General features: G+C 48.0%; 1 protein-coding gene across 1 annotated transcript; it reads left to right on the forward strand.

The window, feature by feature from the left end:
• The first annotated feature begins 23,215 nt into the window (after positions 1-23,215).
• Positions 23,216-23,991, forward strand: LOC119365504. Its single transcript, XM_037631148.1, has one exon. The coding sequence runs from the start codon at positions 23,344-23,346 to the stop codon at positions 23,683-23,685; it is 342 nt and encodes a 113-aa protein (XP_037487045.1). The 5' UTR covers positions 23,216-23,343; the 3' UTR covers positions 23,686-23,991.
• Positions 23,992-24,768: the final 777 nt, after the last annotated feature.

Here is a 24,768-nt window from a genome sequence, read left to right on the forward strand (position 1 = left end):
AAAGACTTATGCCGCTTAGAGCGAGGAGCCGGCTCTTTCCGGCCAAGGCGTGGATAGCGCCCCGAACTCGGTCTTCCGAATACCAGGGGCTTCGCCGAAATTTAAAATTATAGAATTCTATGGCTAAGTGAGAGTGTTCATGCATTATAGTCTGATTGCCTTGTTCGTTGGGCTGAGCGCCTCCCTCGAAGGACCCAAACATGGGAAAAAGAGCGCTCAAGTTTATCCCCGAACACCCCCGCACTAGCGGCACGGGGGCAGAAGCCGACGACTTGCCATCTCTCAGAATGGATAAACAGCCGCACAAAAGGTAATATTTTAAATTCCAACAGCATTGCTTAGCGCATATGAACAAGTTTTCAGCGCACAGGACAAAACGAGCAAGTTTCACTCAAAAATCACATCCCTAGAACATTCATCTGCCACAAAGCAGGCACCCTTGAGAACGTCCTTATAATAATTCTCGGGCTTGTGATGCTCTTTCCCCGGCGGTGGCCCATCCTTCACAAGATTCTCAGCATCCAGCTTTCCCCAGTGCACCTTAGCACGGGCAAGGGCCCTACGGGCACCTTCAATGCAGACGGAGCGCTTGATGACTTCGAGCCTTGGACAGGCCTCCACCAGCTGCCGCACCAGCCCGAAATAGCTCCCAGGCAGAGCCCCTCCAGGCCACAGCCGAACTATGAGGCCCTTCATGGCCTATTCGGCCGCCTTGTGGAGCTCAACCAGTTGCTTCAGCTGGTCGCTCAGGGGCACGGGGTGTCTGGCCTCAGCATATTGAGACCAGAACACCTTCTCTGTCGAGCTGCCCTCCTCGGCTTGATAGAATGCGGCGGCATCGGACACACTCTGGGGAAGATCTACGAACGCTCCTGGAGAGCTCCGGATTCGGGTAAGTAACAAGTAACTCACGTTTATGTGTTTGCTTTGCATAAAGAATGCCTTACCCGCTGCTATCTTCTTCACCTCATCCAACTCCTGGAGGGTCTTCTGGGATTCGGCCTTGGTAGACTTGGCGTTTTCAATAGCCACCGCGAGCTCGGACGCTCGTGTCTTTGAGTCAAGCTCCAAACTCTCATGTTTTTCCATGAGAGCCTGGAGCTCTTGTCGTACCTTGCCAACCTCGGCCTCATACTTCTCCCGCTCGGTGCGATCCATGGCCGCCCTCTTCTCGGCCTCGACCAGCGCTTGCTTAAGGGTCACCACCTCAGATGTGGCCCCTACAATAGCCACGATAATCCTATCATTTTTTGCAATTGCACCTTTTTATATATATTTAAACAAGGTATTTCTTACCTTCATTGTCCTCGAGCTGCTTCTTGGCACGCCCGAGCACTTGCTCGGACCGCTCGGGGTTCTGCTTTAGCGTGTCCACGTCCGCAGTCAGTGCGGCGGACGCAAGCAGAGAAGCAAGCATATGCATATTGACTCCTTTTTGTTAGACTCCTGCGAATTTTATTTGATCCTCTATTCGGCTTTTCTTCCCGAACGCCAAACAAAGCATCAGGGGCTGTCTATGTGGTAATATTATTTACACATTCTTTACGTACCTCAAAGCCTGTTAAAAGGCTAGTACAAGCTTCAGTCTGTCCGCTCTTGGCGGACTGAACCTTCTGGACCACCGCACTCATAATGGTCCGGTGCTCCTCGTCGATGGAGGCGCCTTGGAGCGCCTCCAACAGATTTTCCGGCGCCTCCGGTTGGACGGGGGTCACCGGCACGGTGGGCTTGCTCCTCTTGGAAGGAGGTCCTGCACCGGACTCTGGAACCTTTGAAGGTTCCGGAGCAGTGTCCGGCCTAGAGCCGGACTTGGAGCCCTGGGGGGTTTCATCCGCTTTACTCCTGGAGTCCGGGAGGTCGCCTTGCGGCGCCTCCAGGACCACCTCCTCCCGGCTTGGAACCTGTTGGGACAACACTTCGGTGTCGTCCGTAGGGCGGGGGAGGAAGCCGTCGGAAGCGAGTTCACATCCGACGAGTCCAGTGAGCCGCTCGACGACTCGTCGAGCCGGTCTTTGGGTGGGCTGCATAAACATATTCGACATAAGGGAAAGTTGTGCAATAAACGAATACTATGAATTACTCTGGTATCCGGATACTTACGATTTTGCCAGGGGCTTGGCCCTGGGCGGCCACTCCTCTCCGCCGTCATCGGCGTTGGTGGAATAGTCCGGAGGAAGGGTTTTCCCCTTCTTGGACCCTCCGGCCTCCCCAGAGAGGGCGGCCTTCCTTTTCTTCTCTCCTCCCGCTGGAGGGGGAGAGGTCTCTTCTTCTTCCTCCTCGTCTTCACGGGAGGAATGCGCCTCAGAACCGTCGGATGATGGGTCCGACACCTCCTGGCGCCGGGCACTCTTTCGAGTCCCCGTGGCCTTTTTCGCGGCCTTCTTCTTCGGCACCACATAGGGTGCCGGAACCAGCAGCTTCGCCAAGCGAGCGTCCGCTGGGCCTTTGGGCAAAGGAGCCAGACAGTTGATCTGTCCGGACGTCTCCTGCCAATCCTGTCAAAGGTAAGGGAGCTTAGATCCTGCGTGGAGTCAAACTATGAAAAACCGATACCCTGTAAAAGGAAAAAAAAACAGCTTACCGCATGAGCGTGACGCTGTGTACTAAATCCGCGATCCTCGGTAGCGGATGCGGGGGCCTCGGCGCCCTTGAAAAGCACCTTCCAGGCATCTTCGTACGTCGTGTCGAAGAGCCTGCTCAGAGTTCGGTGCCGCGCCGGGTCGAACTCCCATAGGTTGAAAGCCCGTTGTTGACACGGGAGGATCAGGCGGATGAGCATAACCTGGACTATGTTGACAAGTTTGAGCTTCTTGTCCACCAGGGTTTGGACGCATGTTTGGAGTCCGGTCAGCTCTCCTTTTTTACCCCACGACAGGTCCGTCTCCTTCCAGGAGGTGAGCCGTGTAGGGGGTCCGGATCGAAACTCGGGGGCTGCGACCCATTCGGGGTCGCGCGGCTCGGTGATGTAAAACCACCCCGATTGCCACCCCTTCAGGGTCTCCACAAAGGAGCCCTCGAGCCATAATACGTTGGCCATCTTGCCCACCATGGCGCCTCCGCACTCCGCCTGGTTGCTGCGCACCACCTTTGGCTTGACATTGAAAGTCTTGAGCCATAGGCCAAAATGGGGGCGGATGCGGAGGAAAGCCTCGCACACGACGATAAACACCGAGATGTTGAGGACAAAGTTTGGGGCCAGATCGTGGAAATCCAGGCCGTAGTAGAACATGAGCCCCCAGACAAATGGGTTAAGAGGGAAGCCCAGTCCGCGGAGGAAATGGGGGAGGAACACCACCCTCTCATGGGGCCTAGGGGTGGGGATGAGCTACCCCTTTTTGGGAAGCCGGTACGCAATGTCGTTAGACAAGTATCCGGCCTTCCTCAGTTTTTTGATGTGTCTCTCCATGACGGAGGAGACCATCCACTTGCCTCCCGCTCCGGACATGGCTGGAGAAGGTTGAGGTGGGGAGTGCGGACTTGGGCGCTGGAGCTCGAGTGCGTGAGAATGGATAAGCAAGGGAGGAAGAAGGCATAGGTGAAAAGGTGGATCCTTATCCCCTTATATGGATGGACACAACTACATGTCCCCACCAGCCTGGTAAAACTCGCTTATCTCCAAGCGCCGTAATCAATGGCGCGGTTGGGTTACCCATGCCCGTATTGATGAGAATCCCGGAATAAGGGGACACAATCTCTGCTTTAACAAGACGTGCCAAGGAAACAGCCTCGCATGACGCGCTGAGGTGGGATAATGAAACGACTCGGATAAAGGCTTGGCCGTGGTGTGTCACACTACGGAATACGTCAGTAGATTAGATTTGTGTAAATATTATTCTCTCTATGGCAATATGTGGAAACTTATTTTGCAAAGCCGGACACTATCTTTGTGTTCAAAATCTTCTATGAAGTACTTGGAGGAGGAACCCGCCTTGCAATGCCGAAGACAATCTGCGCGCCAGACTCGTCATCATTGAAGCCTGGTTCAGGGGCTACTGAGGGAGTCCTGGATTAGGGGGTGTCTGGATGGCCGGACTATACCTTAAGTCGGACTCCTGACTATGAAGATACAAGATTGAAGACTTCGTCCCGTGTCCGGAAGGGACTTTCCTTGGCGTGGAAGGCAAGCTTGGCGATACGGATATGTAGATCTCCTACCATTGTAACCGACTTTGTGTAACCCTAACCCTCTCCGGTGTCTATATAAACCGGAGGGTTTTAGTCCGTGGGACAACATACACAACAACAATCATACCATAGGCTAGATTCTAGGGTTTAGCCTCTCTGATCTCGTGGTAGATCTACTCTTGTACTACCCATATCATCAATATTAATCAAGCAGGACGTAGGGTTTTACCTCCATTGAGAGGGCCCGAACCTGGGTAAAACTTCGTGTTCCTTGCCTCCTGTTACCATCCGTCCTAGACACACAGTTCGGGACCCCCTACCCGAGATCCGCCGGTTTTGACACCGACACTCCTCCTCACCAACATCCCTCCTAGCAGAAGAAGCCTCAGCACGGATGGTAGTGTTGGCCTAGTTGGGCTTGACGCGGAGGCTGATGGACTCATGCCGAACCCAGTCTGGAGCAAGGAACTCATCACCAGGGTACATCTTCTCCCAAGTTGTGGAGAGCAGCAGAAACATGTACGGTCCATAGATAGGTACCTTGCGAGTGAACACCGCAAACCGAAGCTCACACCACATGATGTGTGAGACATCAAGTGGATGAGTCTGAGATGAACATGCCTCTGCACACAGGAGCAACATGTCCACTAGATAAGCATGAACCTTGTCCTTGTCGCCAATGCGTGGGAACAGAGTGTTGCGGAAGATGCGATGCATGATATCCAGAAAGGAGTTCAGCACCCAAGTTGACTTGCCATTGGGGAGCACCTTCTCAACAAGGAATGGCTGAAGCAGGTTCTTGTTGGCAGACTCAGAGTTGGCGTGGGGGCGAACACCAACGGGGTGTGAAGCCTGTCATCAGGAATGTGAAGCAGATCCATGAACTCCTTCCATGTAGCAGACAGCTGACGGCCATTAGTCATCCAGGTCATCCTCCGCTCATCCCCGGGATGAAAGTAAACTGAGGCAAAGAACTGACAGATAAGCTCAGGGTCATAGTCAAGGTGAAAGGAGATCACCGGCTCAATAGCAAACTGCTCCACCAAGTCCAGAGCCTCTCCAAAATAGTCATGAAACTTGTCCTTCAGCATGTGATTCATGTCTATCCACTTGACATCCACAAAGGTATTCTGCTTCTTCTTGATCACATCCAGATAGATGAGAGCCTGTTGCTTGGTCCAGAACAACTCGGTGCCTCTGAGGATAGCCCGAGGATTCACATAGGGATTGATCTTCCTGCGTTCGACATACTCAGTGACTGAAATCTCGTCCATGCCCTTAGCAGGTTCCTTTTGCTTGCTGGCAGTGGTCTTGACATTGCGCTTGGGGGCATTGGAGCCCTCTAGTGCTTCATCTTGGGGGTTGCGCAGACGCTTGGAGCCAGTGTCACGACTGGGATTGGAACGGCGTGAGCCACCACCTGAGACACAAAACGCAAAACACCCACGACAAACAAGAGGGATCAATGCAAAGACCACAACAAAGCAAAAGAAACAAGCAGAGAGCACACAAGATAATTGCCTAGAGAGAGATTTGACCCCTACGGTAGTACTGCCAAGTGTTGCGAAAATAAGATTGTAGTACCGCTCTTAGTCACGGTAGTACCGTGTAAGGTCACGGTAGTACCGGGTCTAGGAGCGGTAGTACGAGCTTAGTGTCTCAGCTAGCACGGTAGTACCGCGTCTGATGGGCGGTAGTACCGCACGGGCTAGCGCGGTAGTACCACACCTGATGCGTGGTAGTACCGCATGAGCGGTAGTACGGCACATGAGACATGGTAGTACCGCACCGCGTCAGATCCGAACAAGTTCAAATCCGAGAAAAGCCCGCGAAACCGCAGAGGTACTACGGTTGGACAAATCTACCACAAGACAACATATCAAGTATGATTCCTATGCAACACGACTCTCCTACATCCTACTCTTGCATAGATTTGGCCTAAAATCTCAAGAACAACAAGCATCTCCCCAAAAACCTAGAAGCGAGAGAACAACCAAGAAAAAGAGGGATTTGGGGAAAAACCTTGGTCCATGGCAAGAGGAAGTGGTGGGGAACGATCCCACCGGTCAGAATCCGAGGAGAGTGGCCGGAGAAGGAGATCCGGCGAGGACCTCTGGCGCCGTTCTTGAGCAAGAGAGAGAGAGAGACGTGGGGAGAGAGATGAGTGAATGGGTATGGGGAGTTGGAACTCCCCTGCCCGAGTCATAACCCCCACGCTCACTCGACGGCGCGGTAGTACCGTGCCTCATCGTGATAGTACCGCCCGGCGGAAGTACCGCACCTGAGCGGTAGTACCGCGCTCTAGCGCGGTAGTACCGTGCCTCTCAAAGCGGTAGTACCGTGGCAAGCCGCGGTAGTACCGTGGGCTCAAGAAGATGCACGTTTCAAGCACAAGAAAAACGGGGTCTTTGCACGAACACTCCGAGGCAACACGACACCACAAGACCACGCTACACACAAAGGCAGAAAGGCAAATGACAAAACGAAACAACCACGAGACACCACCTCTCCAAAGAAAGGGCAGTGGCCGTAGCCACCTATGTTTGAGTTAATTGGTATGGCACCGTGAAGAATTATCCTTGGGTCCATGACCAAAACTCGTCTTTGAAGCACAAGTACCATCAAACATGGCTAATGTGAAAGACTTGATCAATTTATGCATAATGGGGGGAGGGAGAGTTCATTTAGAGAACAACACTCCCCCTATGTCCATGCCTACATCTAAACAAGACAACAAGTTGAGTATGGTGGGGTGTGCAAGGGTTCAAGCAACATTGCTCGAATCAATGATATTTAGCTCATGCCTTAACTCGCGAAATCTTGCTTCATCCAAGGGCTTCGTGAAAATATCTGCAAGGTTGTCATGAGTGTTGACATAGTTGAGCTCGATCTCTCCTCGCCTAATGTGATCCCGGATGAAGTGATACCGGATCTCAATATGCTTCGTCTTGAAGTGTTGCACCGGGTTGAGAGAGATCTTGATGGCACTTTCATTGTCACACCAAAGAGGCACTTTGTCACAAATGACACCGTAATCCTTTAAAGTTTGCCTCATCCATAAGAGTTGTGCACAACAACTACCAGCCGCCACATACTCCGCTTCGGTGAACGAGAGAGACACACAACTTTGCTTTTTGGAAGACCAACTTACCAAAGAGCAACCAAGGAATTGGCACCCTCCAGGAGTGGACTTCCTATCCACTTTGTCTCCCGCCCAATCGGAATGCAAATATCCTACAAGCTTGAAGTTTGCTCCTCTTGGATACCATAAGCCAAATATCGAAAGATTCGTTTGACCGCCACATAGTGACTTTCCTTAGCTGCGGCTTGAAACCATGCACAAATTCCCATACTCAACATGATATCCGGTCTAGATGCACAAAGGTAGAGCAAGGAGCCTATCATGGAGCGATATACCTTTTGATCCACCGCTTTACCATTGGGATCTATGTCAAGTTGGCACTTGGTGGGCATTGGAGTGGAAGCCGGCTTGACATCACTTAGATTGAATCTCTTGAGCATGTCTTGAGTATATTTGGCTTGGTTGATGAAGGTTCCTTCTCTTCTTTTCTTCACTTCGAACCGTAGAAAGAACTTCAACTCTCCCATGGAAGACATCTCGAACTTTGAGGTCATGAGAGCGGCAAATTCCTCATTGAAAGCTTTGTTAGGGGAACCAAAGATAATATCATCAACATATAATTGGCACACAAACAACTCCCCTTTGACCTTCTTAGTAAAAAGAGTGGGGTCGATTAGCCCAACTTCAAAACCACGGTCTTGTAACAACTCGTTAAGGTGGTCATACCACGCACGTGGGGCTTGTTTAAGGCCATAGAGTGCCTTATCGAGTTGATACACATGATCGGGAAAGTAGGGATCCTCGAATCCGGGGGGTTGCTTGACATAAACCAATTCATTAATGGGACCATTAAGAAAAGCACTCTTCACACCCATTTGTTGTAACTTAAAGTTATGATGAGAAGCATAAGCAATCAACATGCGAATAGATTCAAGACGAGCAACGGGAGCAAAGGTTTCATTGTAGTCGATACCCTCGACTTGTGAGTAGCCTTGTGCTACCAAACGAGCCTTGTTGCGAATGATAATCCCATGGGCATCTTGCTTGTTCTTAAATATCCACTTGGTTCCAATGACATTGTGGTTCCCCGTCGGTCTTGGCACCAATCTCCACACTTTGTTGTGCTCAACGTTGTTGAGTTCTTCATGCATGGCATTGAGCCAATCCGGATCTTCTAGCGCCTCATAGACCTTGTGGGGTTCGACACAAGAGACAAACGCGTGATGCTCACAATAGTTTGCTAATTGTCTACGAGTGCTTACCCCCTTTCTTAAGCTTCCAAGCACATTCGTCATTAGATGATCCTTGGTGGAGAGCTTGGAAGCAACCTTGGCGGCACGACGCTCCAATTCCTCCTCGGGGGTGAGACGAGGAGTGGTCACTTGATCATCTTGAGCGTCGTCTTGAGCTTGTTCTTGTTCCTGAACTTGCTCGGAGGAGAGAACTTGACCTTGGGCATCACTTGATGTGTCAACACCATCTTGAGCATGATCTTTCCCTTGGTCATGTTCTTGAGGATGAGGTCCTTCATGTTGTTCTTCGGAAGCGTGTGGGCCTTGGGTTGGTGATGGCTCCACTTGAGTGGAGCATTGTCCTTCTTCTTCGGCCACAAGGGGTTCCTCAATGGGTAGGATAAAGACAACACCCATTCTTCTTATGGCTTGAGGAGGAATTTCATCACCTACATCACAAGTGCCACTTTGCTCCACTTGGGAGCCGTTATTCTCATCAAACTCCACGTTACATGTCTCCTCAATAAGTCCCGTGGATTTATTGAGGACACGTTAAGCATGAGAGTTTGTAGCATAACCAACAAATATGCCCTCATAAGCTCTAGCCTCAAATTTAGACAACCGAACACCTTTCTTGAGAATGAAACACTTACACCCGAACACCCGAAAGTACTTGAGGTTGGGCTTGTTACCGGTGAGTATCTCATATGGAGTCTTGTTCAAGCCCTTGCGGAGGTAGAGCCGATTGGATGCATGACACACGGTGTTGATGGCTTCGGCCCAAAAGTTGTACGGAGACTTGAACTCCACCATCATGGTCCTTGCCGCATCCATCAATGTCCGGTTCTTCCTCTCCGCAACACCGTTTTGTTGAGGGGTGTAAGGTGAGAATATTGATGCTTGATCCCCTCATCACTAAGAAACTCATCCAAGGTGTAGTTCTTGAACTCGGTGCCGTTGTCACTTCTTCTTGTCAAGATCTTTGCATTGTGTTGACGTTGTGCTTCATTTGCAAAGTCAATGACGGTTTGTTGGGTCTCGCTCTTCCTCTTGAAGAAATACACCCAAGTGTATCTTGAGTAGTCATCCACAATCACCAAGCAATACTTCCTGCCCCCAAGACTATCGAAGGATGGAGGCCCAAAGAGATGCATGTGAAGGCGCTCCAAAGGCCTCTTTGAGTAAATCATAGTCGTGGGAGGGTGATCCTTCTCATGTAGCTTTCCTTCGATACAAGCGCTGCAAGCACGATCTTTAGCAAAACTAACATTCATTAGTCCACGGACATGGTCCCCCTTGAGAAGACTTTGCAAAGATCTCATATTGACATGGGCTAGACGGTGATGCCAAAGCCATCCCACATCAACTTTAGCCATTAGGCATGTCGCGGTCTTAGTGGGTCGCTCCGAAAAGTTAATCACATATAGACTGTTCTCGACATGCCCAACAAAGGCTACTTTAAGAGTCTTGCTCCACAAGAGGGCCACGGTATCAATATCAAAGAAAGTGGCAAAGCCCATGATTGAAAGTTGACGAATGGAAAGTAAATTTTATGCAAGGGACTCAATAAGCATGACCTTCTTGATCGTGAGATCATGAGAGATGACCACCTTGCCAAGTCCCAATACCTTAGAGGATGAGGCGTCACCCCACTCGACATTGGTGGGCATAGATGGAATCTTGTGCACGTCCACCACCAAGTCCTTGCTTCCGGTCATATGATTTGTAGCTCCGCTATCGAGCAACCATGATCCCCCACCGGAAGCAAACACCTACAAGAGATTAATGCTTGGTTTTAGGTACCCATTTTGTAATGGGTCCTTTGATGTTAGTAACAAGGGTCTTTGGAACCCAAATAGACCATTCAATGTATTCATGAGGAGAACCAATGAATTTGGCATAGACATGCCCATCACTAGCACGGCATAACACATAAGAAGGATTAAAGTCACCGGCTTTGATGCGAGGAGTGGCATTGCCCTTTTTGACAACGCCACCCTTCGCATTGTTCTTCTTCTTCTCCTCGGAGGCACTCTCTCCCTCCTTCACAAAGGTTTGCATGAGAGGATGAGGTCGTTTGGTCTTGTCATTCTTCTTCTTGTTCTTGGACTCGGGCACGTACCCAACCCCTTCCTTGGCCACAACTCCCTTTTGGTTGATTAAGAGGTCGTTGAGGTTCTTCTTGCCTTGTATGCATGTCACAATACCTCTCTCAAGTTGCCCCTTTAGCTTAGTGTTCTCCTCAACAAGATTCACATGCTCACAACACGGGTTAGTAGCATTTGCATTATCAATCAACATCATACGAGGAAAGGTGGCTTTTTCCTTGGTTAGCTTTACTTGAAGTTGATCATGCGACTCTTTGAGGCTAGCATGAGCACTCTTCAAGACCTTGTGAGCCTTGTCAAGTTGATCAAACTCCTCTTTGAGTCTAGCAAGATCAACCTCAAGTTCAGCCTTCTCGGAGTTTAGCACATGAGAAACAATGAGGACATGATCATGATCTTTCTTTAACTTAGCATGATCAACGTTGTGTGACTCCTCAAGAGCCAAACTAAGACCACGCTCTTCCTCAAGAGCATTGGAAAGATCCGAAATCTCATCGGCATAGTCACGACTATGCCCTTCCATCTTAGTGATGGTATCTTCGTGAGCCTCGATCATGTCATTGGCTTCACCAAGTTGTTCCAAGAGAGCAACAAAGTGCTTCTTGGATTTTCCCTTAAGTTTGCCCATAAAGGCCTCAAACTCATTTGCCTCCACATTAGCTCCCTCAAGTTCATTAATGCTATCCGTCGGAGAAGGATGATTAATGATGGTAGTTTTGATGTTGGGGGTTACCTTGATGGTGGCTTTAGCCACGAGGCACTTGGCGGTGATGCTCTCATTGGGTGAGTCGAAGAGAGACACCCGTGGAGTCGTCGCAATGGCAACGGAGGCCATGGCAACCGACTCATCACCTTCATCATCGTCATCATCCTCATTGTACTCTTCATGTACCACCAATGCCTTGGGAGGAGTCTTCTTGGTGAAGTTGCTCTTGTTGGGGAACGACTTGGCCTTGTCCTTTCGGATGAGCTTGCCACCATTGTCTTCCCTCTTCTCATACGGGCACACCGCAACAAAATGACTCACGTTGCCACAATTGTAGCAAGTCCTTACACGTTGCTTGCTCTTCGTGCCACTTGAGTTGTTCTTGTTAAAGTTTGACCTCGAGTTTTTCTTGCTCCAAAATTGCCTTGAAGCGAGTGCCATGTGTTCATTATATGCATACTTTGTATCCTCGGGGTTGCTCTCCTCTTCTTCCTCTTCTTCTTCTTCAACGGATAGCTTGGCCTTCAATGCAAGGTTGGGCTTCTTTGCCCTTTGAGAACGAAGCACCGCATTGTCGGCGGTCTTGTCCAAAATGTTCATGGCCACAAACTCATCCAACACTTCGCTTGAGGTCAAAGTGTGGAAGTCCGGTCTTTGACGAATGACGGAGGACATGGCCTTGTGGTAGGGCATCATTGCCTTGAGGAATTTGCGCTTGATCCAATTGTCATCCGTGTCCTTGCTCCCGTGATCTCGGAGTGAGACTGCGAGTTTGGTTACTCTCCGATAAAGCTCACGAGGTTCTTCATCTTCTTTCATTGCAAACTCATCGGCCTCATCTTGCACCACTTTATAGTTGGAGCGTTAAATGCTTGCACTTCCCCGGTAGAGGGAGACAACACAAAGCCATGCGTCTTTGGCCAAGGCGAAGGGCCGAAGATGAGGTAGGTCTTCGGGTGGGATTGCATCTTGAATGATGAAGAGAGCATTCTCATTGAATTGATTATCCACGGCTTCTCGAGGAGTGAAGTTGCTTGAATCATGCGGATAGAAACCTTCTTCAATGATTCTCCAAATATTAGTGTTCACATGATTTAAATGACGTTTAAAGCGGTAAACCCAAGAATCAAAGTCCTCATTTTTCACAATCTTAGGGGGAGGACCGGCATGATTCAAATGAGTGGAAGGAACCGGTCCACCATAAACAAGTGGTGGTTCCACATGAGCAAAGATGCCGGTGCCATTTTTACCACTAGAAGAAGGAGACTTTTCACTACTAGCTTCCCCCTTGTCGGAGATAGCATCCGTCACCTTGTCGGTGGGATCACCCACTTTCAACGGTGTGGTGGATAGTTTAAGCCCCTCAAGGAATTTAGTAAACATGCTTTCAACCTCGGTCGTCATGGAGGTTTTCAATGTCTCCAAGGCCACATTGAACTCCTCACGAGAGACCGAGGTTCCCCCATCGCCCGTACACGAGGTCGGATTCACACCGGAGTGTTCCTCCACACCGTCTACAGTATCAACCATACTCTTCGGACGGTAAAGTCCTTAATAAAGAGACGAGGCTCTGATACCAATTGAAAGGATCGATATGGTTGACTAGAGGGGGGTGAATAGGCAACTAAATTTTTTTAGCTTTTCTTTAACAATTTAAACTTTGCATCAAAGTAGGTTGTCTAGATATGCAACTAGGTGAGCAACCTATATGATGCAACAAGGATAGGAACACAAGCAAGCAAGTGAAATGATACAAATAAGCTTGCACAAGTAAAGGCACGAGATAACCAAGAATGGAGATGGTGGAGACGAGGATGTGTTGCCGAAGTTCCTTCCCTTTGAGAGGAAGTACGTCTCCGTTGGAGCGGTGTGGAGGCACAATGCTCCCCAAGAAGCCACTAGGGCCACCGTATTCTCCTCACGCCCTCACACAATGCGAGATGCCGTGATTCCACTATTGGTGCCCTTGGAGGCGGCGACCGAACCTTTACAAACAAGGTTGGGGCAATCTCCACAACTCAATTGGAGGCTCCCAACGACACCATGAAGCTTCACCACAATGGACTATGGCTTTGCGGTGACCTCAACCGTCTAGGATGCTCAAACACCCAAGAGTAACAAGATCCGCAAGGGATTAGTGGGGGGAATCAAATTTCTCTTGGTGGAAGTGTGGATCGAGGCCTTCTCAACCACTCCCGAGCAAATCAACAAGTTTGATTGGCTAGGGAGTGAGACCGCGTGAAAATGGAGCTTAGAGCAACAATGGAGCTTAGGGTTGGAAGAGATGAGTCAACAGGGAAGAAGGGGACCCCTTATATAGTGTGGGACAAAGATCCAACCGTTATCCACCTACCAGCCCGCGGCCAGCGGTACTACCGCTCCAGGCCAGCGGTACTACAGCAGGGTCGCGCGGCACTACCACTTGCTTCCAAGCGGTACTATCGCACGGTCATGCGGTACTATCGTACAGGCCTGCGGTACTGCCGCAACCCCAGCAACAGCAAGGTCAGATCTGACGCGCAGGAGCTGAGGGCGGTACTTCCACGAGCGCGATACTACTGCGCCGCCATGCAGTACTACCGCAAGGCAGGAATCCCCTAGCCAGGGGGGAGGAAACATCCGTGCCTATTTCCGCAAAGAAACGGAAGAAGCAAAAACCCAACACAGTAGTACTGCCGAGGGGCGGTACTACTGCCTGACAGCATAGCACGGTACTACCGCGGAGCGAAAGCGGTACTACCGCGGTAGGTGCGGATGTAAAAAATTACATCCGCCCCTACTACCGCGAAGGAGCGGTACTAGCCTGGTGGGCAACGGTAGTGCAGCTCCAGGGGAGCGGTACTACCGTGGGCACCTGCGGTACTACCGTGCCGCAGCACGGTACTACCGCTGGTGCCTACGGTACTACCGCTCACTTGGAAGCAGTACTACCTCGAGCCAACGCAGCAGCCAGAAACAAAGCGGCGAGAAAGCGGAGGATGCTCCAAGGGAAAGGAGGGGACAAGAAGGAGACGTGTACGTGATGATTCCACCCAAACCTTTCCGATGCGGACCCCCTCTTAATAGTACGGCTTTCCTACGACTCAAATCCACCAAAAAGAAACGTAGAAAAGATGCCATCTTCAACAGTCTTCGAGGGGCACCCAACCGTCTTGTGCGTGGCGATGAAATGCCCGGGATACTCAAGGCACACGATTCGTCCGCAAACGCGTTGTCATCAATCACCAAAACACCTTAGGGATAAATATGCCCTTACACACATTGAAATTATGCCAAGTAGCACTCCGCATCAAAAATTCTGTTTTTATCATTTACCTACTCGAGGACGAGCAGGAATTAAGCTTTGGGATGCTGATACGTCTCCAACGTATCTATAATTTTAGATTGCTCCATGCTATATTATCTTCTGTTTTGGACATTATTGGGCTTTATTATCCACTTTTATATTATTTTTAGGACTAACCTATTGACCTAGAGCCCAGTGCCAGTTCCTGTTTTTCCCTTGTTTCAGTGTTTCGAAGAAAAGGAATATTAAACGGAGTCGAAACGGAATGAAACCTTTTGGAGAAGTTATTTTTGTAAGGAAAGCAACTTGATGGACTTGGAGTGCATGTCAGGAAAGAAACGAGGGAGCCACGAGGTAGGGGGCGCGCCCTCCACTCTCGTGGGCCCCTCGTGGCTCCCCTGACGTACTTCTTCCGCCTATATATATCCATATACCCTAAAACGATCGAGGAGCAGAATAGATCGGGAGTTCCGCTGCCAGAAGCCTTCGTAGCCACCAAAAGCCAATCTAGACCCGTTCTGGCACCCTGCCGAAGGGGGAATCCCTCTCCGGTGGCTATCTTCATCATCCCGGCACTCCCCATGACGAGGAGGGAGTAGTTCTCCCTCGGGGCTGAGGGTATGTACCAGTAGCTATGTGTTTGATATCTCTCTCTCTCTCTCTCGTATTCTTGAGGTGATACGATCTTGATGTATCGCGAGCTTTGCTATTATAGTTGGATCCTATGGTGTTTCTCCCCCTCTACTCTCTTGTAATGGATTGAGTTTCCCCTTTGAAGTTATCTTATCGGATTGAGTCTTTAAAGATTTGAGAACACTTGATGTATGTTTTGGTGATCAACTTGTGGGTTCCGCCCATGAACCTATGCATAGGGGTTGGCACACGTTTTTGTCGTGATTCTCCGGTAAAAACTTTGGGGCACTCTTTGAGGTTCTATGTGTTGGTTGAATAGATGAATCTGAGATTGTGTGATGCATATCGTATAATCATACCCACGGATACTTGAGGTGACATTGGAGTATCTAGGTGACATTAGGGTTTTGGTTGATTTGTGTCTTAAGGTGTTATTCTAGTACGAACTCTAGGGCTATTTGTGACACTTATAGGAATAGCCCAACGGATTGATTGGAAAGAATAACTTTGAGGTGGTTTCGTACCCTACCATAATCTCTTCGTTTGTTCTCCGCTATTAGTGACTTTGGAGTGACTCTTTGTTGCATGTTGAGGGATAGTTATGTGATCCAATTATGTTATTATTGTTGAGAGAACTTGCACTAGTGAAAGTATGAACCCTAGGCCTGTTTCCTATCATTGCAATACCATTTATGCTCACTTTTACCATTAGTTACCTTGCTGTTTTTATATTTTCAGATTACAAAAACTATTATCTACTATCCATATACCACTTGTATCACCATCTCTTTGCTGAACTAGTGCACCTATACAATTTACCATTGTATTGGATGTGTTGGGGACACAAGAGACTCTTCGTTATTTGGTTGCAGGGTTTCTTGAGAGAGACCATCTTCATCCTACGCCTCCTACGGATTGATAAACCTCAGGTCATCCACTTGAAGGAAATTTGCTACTGTCCTACAAACCTCTGCACTTGGAGGCCCAACAACGTCTACAAGAAGAAGGTTGTGTAGTAGACATCACTTATCAGCGCTCTTCGATTTTGGCGCTCTTACGGAGCTGCGCCCCCTTCCAGCTCCATGGGCTAGCCAGCGTCCTTGCTGCTTCGGTCCTGGTGACCAGGATCTGCGCTTCCCTCCGGACCCTGGCTCGCTCGGGCCGCCGGCCACCGTCGCATCCCTCGTCGCCCCTCATCCCGCCCAGCCGCCCACCTCCGTGCCTCGTTTGTCCTTACGCTGCTCTGTTGCTCGCGGCGCCCGGTGCCTCTTCGGTGTTGGGCATGGATCCCCTCCTACGGTTCTGGCCCGGCGTATACCAGACTTCCTCTACTCCGATCGTGTTCCGAAGGCTTCGGATTGCTCAGACTATGGCCAGTGCAAAATTCCTGCATTCGATGCTAGCAACGGTGACACCCGCGTGTGCGGTCCCCTCCTTGGAGGTGTTTTCATGGCCGGTTTTGAGCCCCTCTTCGAGCTGCAGGGGAAACCCTAGGTCCAGCTATCCGGATCAGATGACGGTGGCATCTCGACATCGTTCTCCTTCTTGAAGGCGTCATCTTGTTTGCTCGTGGCGTCCTCAGGCTTGGATCTAAGGTTGTTGGTCGTCTTGTTGGTGGTTTGGGCTACTTCTCAGGATGACGAGTTTAATTGTGTTTTCTCTTTTTGGGCCGAGCATCCCTTGTTTCTCTGCTCAGATCACCATGTTCACGCCTCTTGCGTCCGTGTCATGTGTTGTATCACATCTTGTATTTGTTTTGATCTTCTTCTATCAATGAATGATACACAAGCTTTGCGTATTCATGAAAAAAATATCTATCCTCAAGGAGCGGCGTTTGTGAAGAATATATCCGATCCACACGGCAACAAACAAAAGCCACTTTGTATCAATGCATGAAGCAGCTAGGAAGGATGTGGAGAGAGCATTTGAAGTGTTTCAAGCTTGTCGGGGGATTGTTCATGCAGCTACAATAATGTGGGAATCAGAAACTTTGTGGCAGTTGATGACATGTTGTGTTATTTTGTAAAATATGATTGTCAAGGATGAGGGTGATAGTTTTGTCCAAACTAATGATTTTTGAACGCCTGGAAAACAAGTTCAAATCCCGAAAGATTAAGATGCAAATCATCTTATGAACTTTATGAAGATGCATCAGAATCTTCGAGATCATCAGGTGCACACATAGCTACTCAGTGATCTTGTGGAGCATATGTGGACCCATAATGGAAACCAAAGAGCTAATATTTGAGTTGTGCACTTAAAATAAAATTTATGTACCAACTATGTTTTTTTGGTACCAAGATTTGTTATTTACATGCGACATTGGCGTGTATGATGAACGTGCATGTATTTGAGAGTCTGAATTTGAGGTATGTAGACTTCGGGCATGACATATGAGCGGGCTATCCGGCTGCGTCCATGGGCATGCCCGGGCGTGTCCACGAACGTATAAGAGGCCGGATTTGCCAAGTCCGACTGTAGATTCTCTTATGAACGTTCTTCTATATCTACTCTCTAGCATCAGTCGTTCTAACTCTATAACACAAGCGAAAGGCGAATCACACCTTTTTGCGGACCATTGTTAAATCACACATACTCAAAATGCAACACGATAGAAGGGACGCCCATGCATATTCCTTCCACATTGTCGAAGGAAAATTATTTGTTTTTGTCATTAGATTCTGCATGCTTTTTGTCGAATGAACTTGTGTCATGTGGTTTGATTTTGATTTCATGTTGTGGAAGTCATTATAGCTCATGAAATGATATTAAAGTAAGCAATCCACACAGACAATATGACGCCAAGTTTGTCGGCCGGACAATGGCTCCATATACTGAATGTGTTTGGGAAGAGCAAAGTGCCCTTTTAGTGCCAATTTTTTCGAGTGGCTAGCTATGAAGAACTGATGTTGGACGTCCGATAGACTCGCAAAGAGAGGCCTCCCACACGAACATACGTATCCATTCTATGATCAATAAGAGGAGACGGTCAACCATATAATGCTTGGCTACAACTTTTCATGGACGGTTTGGCACGGCGTTTGGAGTGCCCTTGGTGACCAAGTTAGATTTCGTCCAATGACGATGCGCTTGTGGATTGGTGCAGCAATCGCAGCTTGCCCCGTTGTGTTGGGAAACATAGTAGGAAAAAAATCGTCCTACGATCACGATTCTAGGAATACTATGAAGATGCATAAGAGCTTTGGATCGGATTGTTACCAACTTCAAGTTGCCATGGAAGAACTAGAGGAGGTTCCAAAACTTGTGTGCTCGAGGGGCAAAATCCTCTAGTATATATATGTTGAGGGGAGAGGGAGGTGCCACAAGGGGAGGAGTCCACCTCCAATTTAGCCTCCCCTAGGCCTCCGAAAAGGCTAAGGGGCCGCCACCTTTGTTATTGGGCCCTAGGCCCAATAACTCTCCACCACTAGGCATCTCAGTATTTCGTTAGCTCGTTCATATTAAATATATTCTAAAAGCCTTCTAATCAATATTAGAACCTTTTATCATTTATTTAACATCCAAACACTCTTCTTTGCTTGATCAGGGGCGCCACTTGTTGCTAATTTCTTTGCACGAATCCTCTTGTATTCCCATGAACATCCACATGATCAATAAAGTGTTGGCAATTCTCAAAAAATAAACATCTCCAGAAACATTTTCACCTATATATCAATTCCCGATAAACCCCGAAACTCTTCGGTAACCCCAAAACGCCTCCGGTTTCTCTCGAAACCATTTCTAATATTCCTGAAACTATTTCATGAATATGTTCCCATAACACTTACTCTACTAACACTTAATAGATCATGATTCCCTTAAGCGTGTGACCTTGTAGGTTCGGTAAAACATGGACATGGATGAAACTCCCTTTCGTTCATTCAATAGCGAGATCGTGGACATCCATATTGTCCCCTATGAATACACGAATGATATTCGAGTGAACCTTTGGTTATTATATAATATTCCCTTTGCTTTGACTTTAAAAACTCCAAGGTGAGATATATCGGTATCTACAAGAGTAATTCTCATGCTCATTATACCGGTCTCCTCGTTACCAGTTTCGTTCTTCTTTCTTGTTTTACATGTTCTGGCATCCTCGTGACTAAGTCACCTGTGTCTGGCTAGATGATGATGGATGCCATGACACCGAGAGGGCCCTAAGAATATCACTCCATCGTTGGAGGAGCAAATCCCACTCTTGAGCTATCTATCCCTTTCACATTTTCCGATGAGCCTGAAAGTTACCGTTATGATCACTGTATTATAGATGACATTTGAGCAACTCCAAAGTCTGTCATCTAGTATGAAGTGAGTACAATACTCTCATGGTCTAAGGAACTAAAGCATACGTTAACTCTTCGTGTTATATCAATAGACTTGTGAAGATTACATCTGGAAATATAACGAACAAGTTGGGTCAATTCATTATGATCATTCTTCTAACATCATACTCTCAATGTTGCTTTAGGATTATCGTTACATTTAACAAAATATCCAACATCCAAAAAACATGATCAACATACAACACTTGAGCTAGTCCTAGAGGCAAGACTAGCAATTAGGTTTTATCGTTTATCATTCCACACGTGCTTATAAATTTTCCTCCAAATCACATATTCCAAAATCGTAGCAGTTATAGCATAGAATATAAACTCTTTTATAAACATGGAGATGGAGATAAATAATGGGTACACGTATGGGCAAATCTTCCTTAAGAAACAAAACCAGAAAAATTACATAGTAATGCACTACCCAGTTACCCATGAATAAGTTTAAAAAATCCCTAGACATCAGTCTTTATGAAAATTCCTTACGAATGACCTGTCATTAAATCTCTGATATTTACCCCTAATAAAATGTGAAATTAAAACACTACATATATTTTCAACATCCACAACCTAAATTTTCCACTATCAAAACGTAGTCTATTAGCTCGACTCATGTGATCCAACACTGATAAGAGCATCTACAATTGGACTTAGCAAATCTGCCCCCCCTAAACACCCACGGACACGCTCCCTAATTGTCCATCCACGCAACCATACTTCTCATTTACCTTATATGTCCGGTGCTATTCACGATAGAGTGGTTGGTTTTCCCCGGCGAGGAAGGTGATGTAGCACAACAACAAGTATTTTCCTCAGTTAAGAACCAAGGTTTATCGAACCAGAAGGAGGCACCAAGCTAACAACGATAGTAGTACATGTACACAAACATGTAAATTGCTTGCACTTAACAAAGGATAGGGGGTTGTGAATCCCCTTGTTCTTGCTAATTACAAGATTAAAAGCAACTAGTGATTGGGAAAAGCGGCAAGAAATTAAAAGAGAAAATTGAGCCATTGTAGGAGTTTTTTATTGATGGAAAATAGACCCGATGGACATAGGTTCACTAGTGGCATCTCTCTCGAAAGCATGTAGTGGCAAGGTAGACAAATTATTGTTGGGTAATTTACGGAATAGCGCAAATTATAATTATGATCATTCATGGCATAATCTCACATAGGCATTACTCCCTTATAAGTAGAAACTTATTGACGTCTACAACTATTACTCCATCCCAAGACCGCTATCCAGCATGCATCTCAAAATATTAAGTTCGTAATAAATAGAGTAACGCAATAAGTAAGATGACATAATGCAGAAATGAAGTGGTCAATCAATATGACCAAACCCCGTCATTTTATCCTTAGTGGTAACAACACAATACATCTCTTTGTCCTTTTTGTCATTGGACAAGATCACCTCATGATTGAACCCACTACAAAGCACCTCTCCCACTGAAGATAAATCAACCAAACTTGACCAAAGTAGACGAATAGATCGGTGAGAATACAAAGCTACGCAACAAAGAAACTTCAAAAGATTCATATAAATTCAATGAACAATCTGATCAAAAATCCACAATTCACCGGATCCTAAAAAACACACCACAAGATTTACATCGGATGGATCTACGAAGAGATCATTACATTCAAGAGAGAGAGAGAGAGAGAGAGAGAGAGAGAGAGAGAGAGAGAGAGAGAGAGAGAACTACTAATATGGACCCATAGGTACTGAAAGAACTACTTACACATCATCATGGAGGCAATAAGGTTGATGAAGATAACCTCCCCAATGATTCCCCCCTTCGGCAGAGCGCCAAAATAGGGCTCCAAATGGGATCGTGTCGGAACAGAGACTTGCGGCGGTGATAAAATTATTTCGGATCACTCTGAGAATTTCAGACTATATATATGTATTTATAGGCCAAGAATTAGGGCAAACGGAGCACAGCGGGCCCACAAGCCACCAGGATGCGCGCTACCCACTAGCTTATGGCCCCCTCATGGGTCTTCTAACCTCCTCCTGAAGCTTCTAGGGCCTCCTGTGTGCGAGAAAAAATCATCAAAAAGTTTTGTTGTGTTTGGACTTTTGTACGTATCGATTTTTCTGTAAAAATAAACACATGCAGAAGAACAGGAACTGACACTGGGCAGTAAATTAATAGGTTAGTCTAAAAAATAAATATAAAATGACATAAAAACATATAAAGGTGGTAATATAATAATATTTAACAATAAAAAATTATACATACATTTGGGAGGTATCATCCGATCACTTGCATGTGATTGATAGAGATGAAAAAAATAAAAAAGAGAATGAATAAAGAAAAAGAAAATGTGGTCTGTGGTGGGCCGCGTCCTACGTGGCAGACTGGCCGAACGCGTCCGCCAGCCCCTATAACCTTTCTACATTTATTCTTAATATGAGGATTCACAGATAACCCGAATGCATACGGATAATATAAGAGTCTTATTAGGCCAATTTTTTTTCCTTCTCTCTTCGGTGTGCTCATTGATCCGTAAATGTTTGAGAACGATTTGAGATCGCCCCTGAAAGTCCCAAATCGAATCACTCAAAGTATTACATGAGCACATAACCATACGCACACCTCGCGTCTCTTTCCTCGCGCGGCATGATTTTCTTGGGAACATCTAGAAAGCTTGGCCACTCCTGTAATTGTGCTAAATGCTGCTCTCATGACAGGCATACGACACCTATATGGTATAGTACGAGCACATACAGTAATAGGAAATTTATTCGATGCCTGCGAAGGGTCATCTATAGTCGAAAGTGACAATTATGGGAAATGCAAAGGGGGCATCTAGCGAGCTAGCCAGCACAAAGGTGACAAGGACGTGGAGACGGTAATATTACTCATGTGTTGTGCCAAGGTGGTATTCACTATGATCTTTCTGCCGGCAAGTTCTATCTACCAGAAACATCTACATAATTCCCTGGGCAGCCCCTTCGGAATCTCCGAGGGCAGGGATAAGGATGGAGTAATAAGACCCAACAAAGTAGGGGTCAAAGGCCACCTTTTGCCTTCTAATGCAAATACAGAAATCATATACTGTAATATAGTACTACTATAGAAAATATCTTATTTGGTGAAGGAACTGACGTGTGTTGTGTTGTGGTGTAATTTAAATCTAGGCTTGGAGTGAAATAGTCCATGTCACAAATGCTTCGACGACGCAGTCACCGTCCGTCCATCGTTAGAAAATTGGGAGAGAAAACGTAGCTGGTGGGCTGCAACTTTTGTGCCCGTGTGAGGCGTGAACGGACGCCTACCGGGTGCATCTCTCGTGTGCTTTAACACGGATTGTGTTTGTTACTGTAGGTGAAACCAGGATGCTCCTACATTGCTGCAACAAAGATCCCAGATCCGCTTCTAGATGCTCATCCAAGATCCGAAACATCACCGTCGCCCTCAGCCCACGGGGCCCCGATTGCCCGCTGCCCCCATCCAGCGCGCCTTTCCGGTGTGCCGATAGCCCGATACCATCAACGGTTTCACGGCCACCGTCACCGTCCGGCAGTAAAAGCACCCCACGCAACGGTCACTCGGTGAGTAGTATCACGTAACGGAAACCCGCACCTTCCCACCGGATCCACTCCACGTGTCCACGCGGCGTCCTTATCCACTCCTCCCCCGCTCCGCTCCGCTCCTCCCCGCTATAAATTCCCCACCACCCCGAGCACCATAGCCACAGCTTTTCATACACCCACCGTCTCGTCACATTTCACAAGTCTCGTCAATCGTCGTCTCTCGCCGAAGCGAAGCAGGTTACCCACCCAGCCGAAGAAGCTTTCGACCGAAGCGTACCAACACCGAGCTAACCGATGGCCATGGCACCGACCGCGTCCGCCGTCTCCTTCTCCGCCCGCCCCTCGACGGTCCGGCCACGCGCCGCCTCCGCCTCGGCGGGAGCCGGGCGGGTTCCCGCGGGGGCGCCCCAGGGAGGCAAGTGGTGGGCGCCGCTGGTCGGCTGGTCGGGGAAGGCCGACTACATCGAGGCCGCGGCGCCGGTGGTGGCCGAGGAGGAGAAGCCCGGGAGGTCCTTCGTGGGCGGCCTGACGGAGGAGAAGGCGCGGCAGCTGCGTGCCCGGATGTCGGAGACGGAGAGCTTCCACGACGCCATGTACCACTCCGCCATCGCCTCCCGCCTCGCCCGCTCCACCTAGGAGGACCAGCCACCAACCAACCAACTCGCCGACGCGAAGCCGCTGTACATAGTGTTTCCTCTCTGGATCTCCCCGTGGTCGTTGCCGGGAGTCCTTGATGTTCTAGTCATGGAGGGAGGGGTGGTCAGAGGAGAGGACGGAGGGGATCTAGTTTTAGGGTTTGTCCCTTCCCGTCGTCTCCGGCCACCGCGATGCTCCCCGGTCTTGTTTTGCTTTTGTAATTAGTACAAGCTCAGACCCAGATGTTTCGGTTCAGTTCCGACTTTGTTGCCACATTGGATTGGAGATCTTCAGTTACATTTGCCAGATCTGCCGTCGTAAATCTGAATTTCAGTTAGCTCTGAACCTGAATATCAATTAATTCTGGATCTGAAAATCAGTTGGTTCTGAACCTAAATATCAGTTAATTGTGGATCCGAACACCAATTATTTCTCAACCTAAAGTTAATTCTTGATCTGAAGACCATTGAGCCTGCTGATTTGCCGCCATGCGTTTGCTGATTTGATTTGGCCGTCGTAGGTTAGGGATAATATCGGGAGCGCCATTGTTTGATTCTGGATCTGAGAGCACTGTCTTCTTAAACAACAATTGGCCAGACCCATCAATTTATCTAACTAGACGCATCAACGTAGGTACCACGGTCCACTGGGCATCCTTCGCTGTACTCCACTACTCTACCAACCTCCACAAAGGCACAAACTTGTTGCGTTCGATTGGGTGAACTACATGTCTCGATGAACTGATGAATCTTCCCGTGACCAACAGGCAGCGACCATGGCAGGTTATACATGATTATCGTTCGTTTAATTCCACAAACCGTCCTCTGTTCGACGGCCTCGAATCCATCGGCCAGCTTGTGACGCAAATCCTGCTTGCAGGATGATCCAGCGAATTTATGTGCCATTTTGTAATGTAAAGCCTGCTAGCCGGATGATTCTAAAGCGAGTGCTGGGATAGTGGCCGTATTCTATTCCAAACGGTAGTCCTATTCGTTAATCAATGTGATTGATGCTTACCGGTGTGCGTGTGTTTCCTCTGCTGCGAAGCATCCTACTAGAAAGCTTACACTGGAGGGCTTCGTA

The sequence above is a fragment of the Triticum dicoccoides genome, chromosome 1A (assembly GCF_002162155.2).
Source record: "Triticum dicoccoides isolate Atlit2015 ecotype Zavitan chromosome 1A, WEW_v2.0, whole genome shotgun sequence".
NCBI lineage: Eukaryota > Viridiplantae > Streptophyta > Magnoliopsida > Poales > Poaceae > Triticum > Triticum dicoccoides.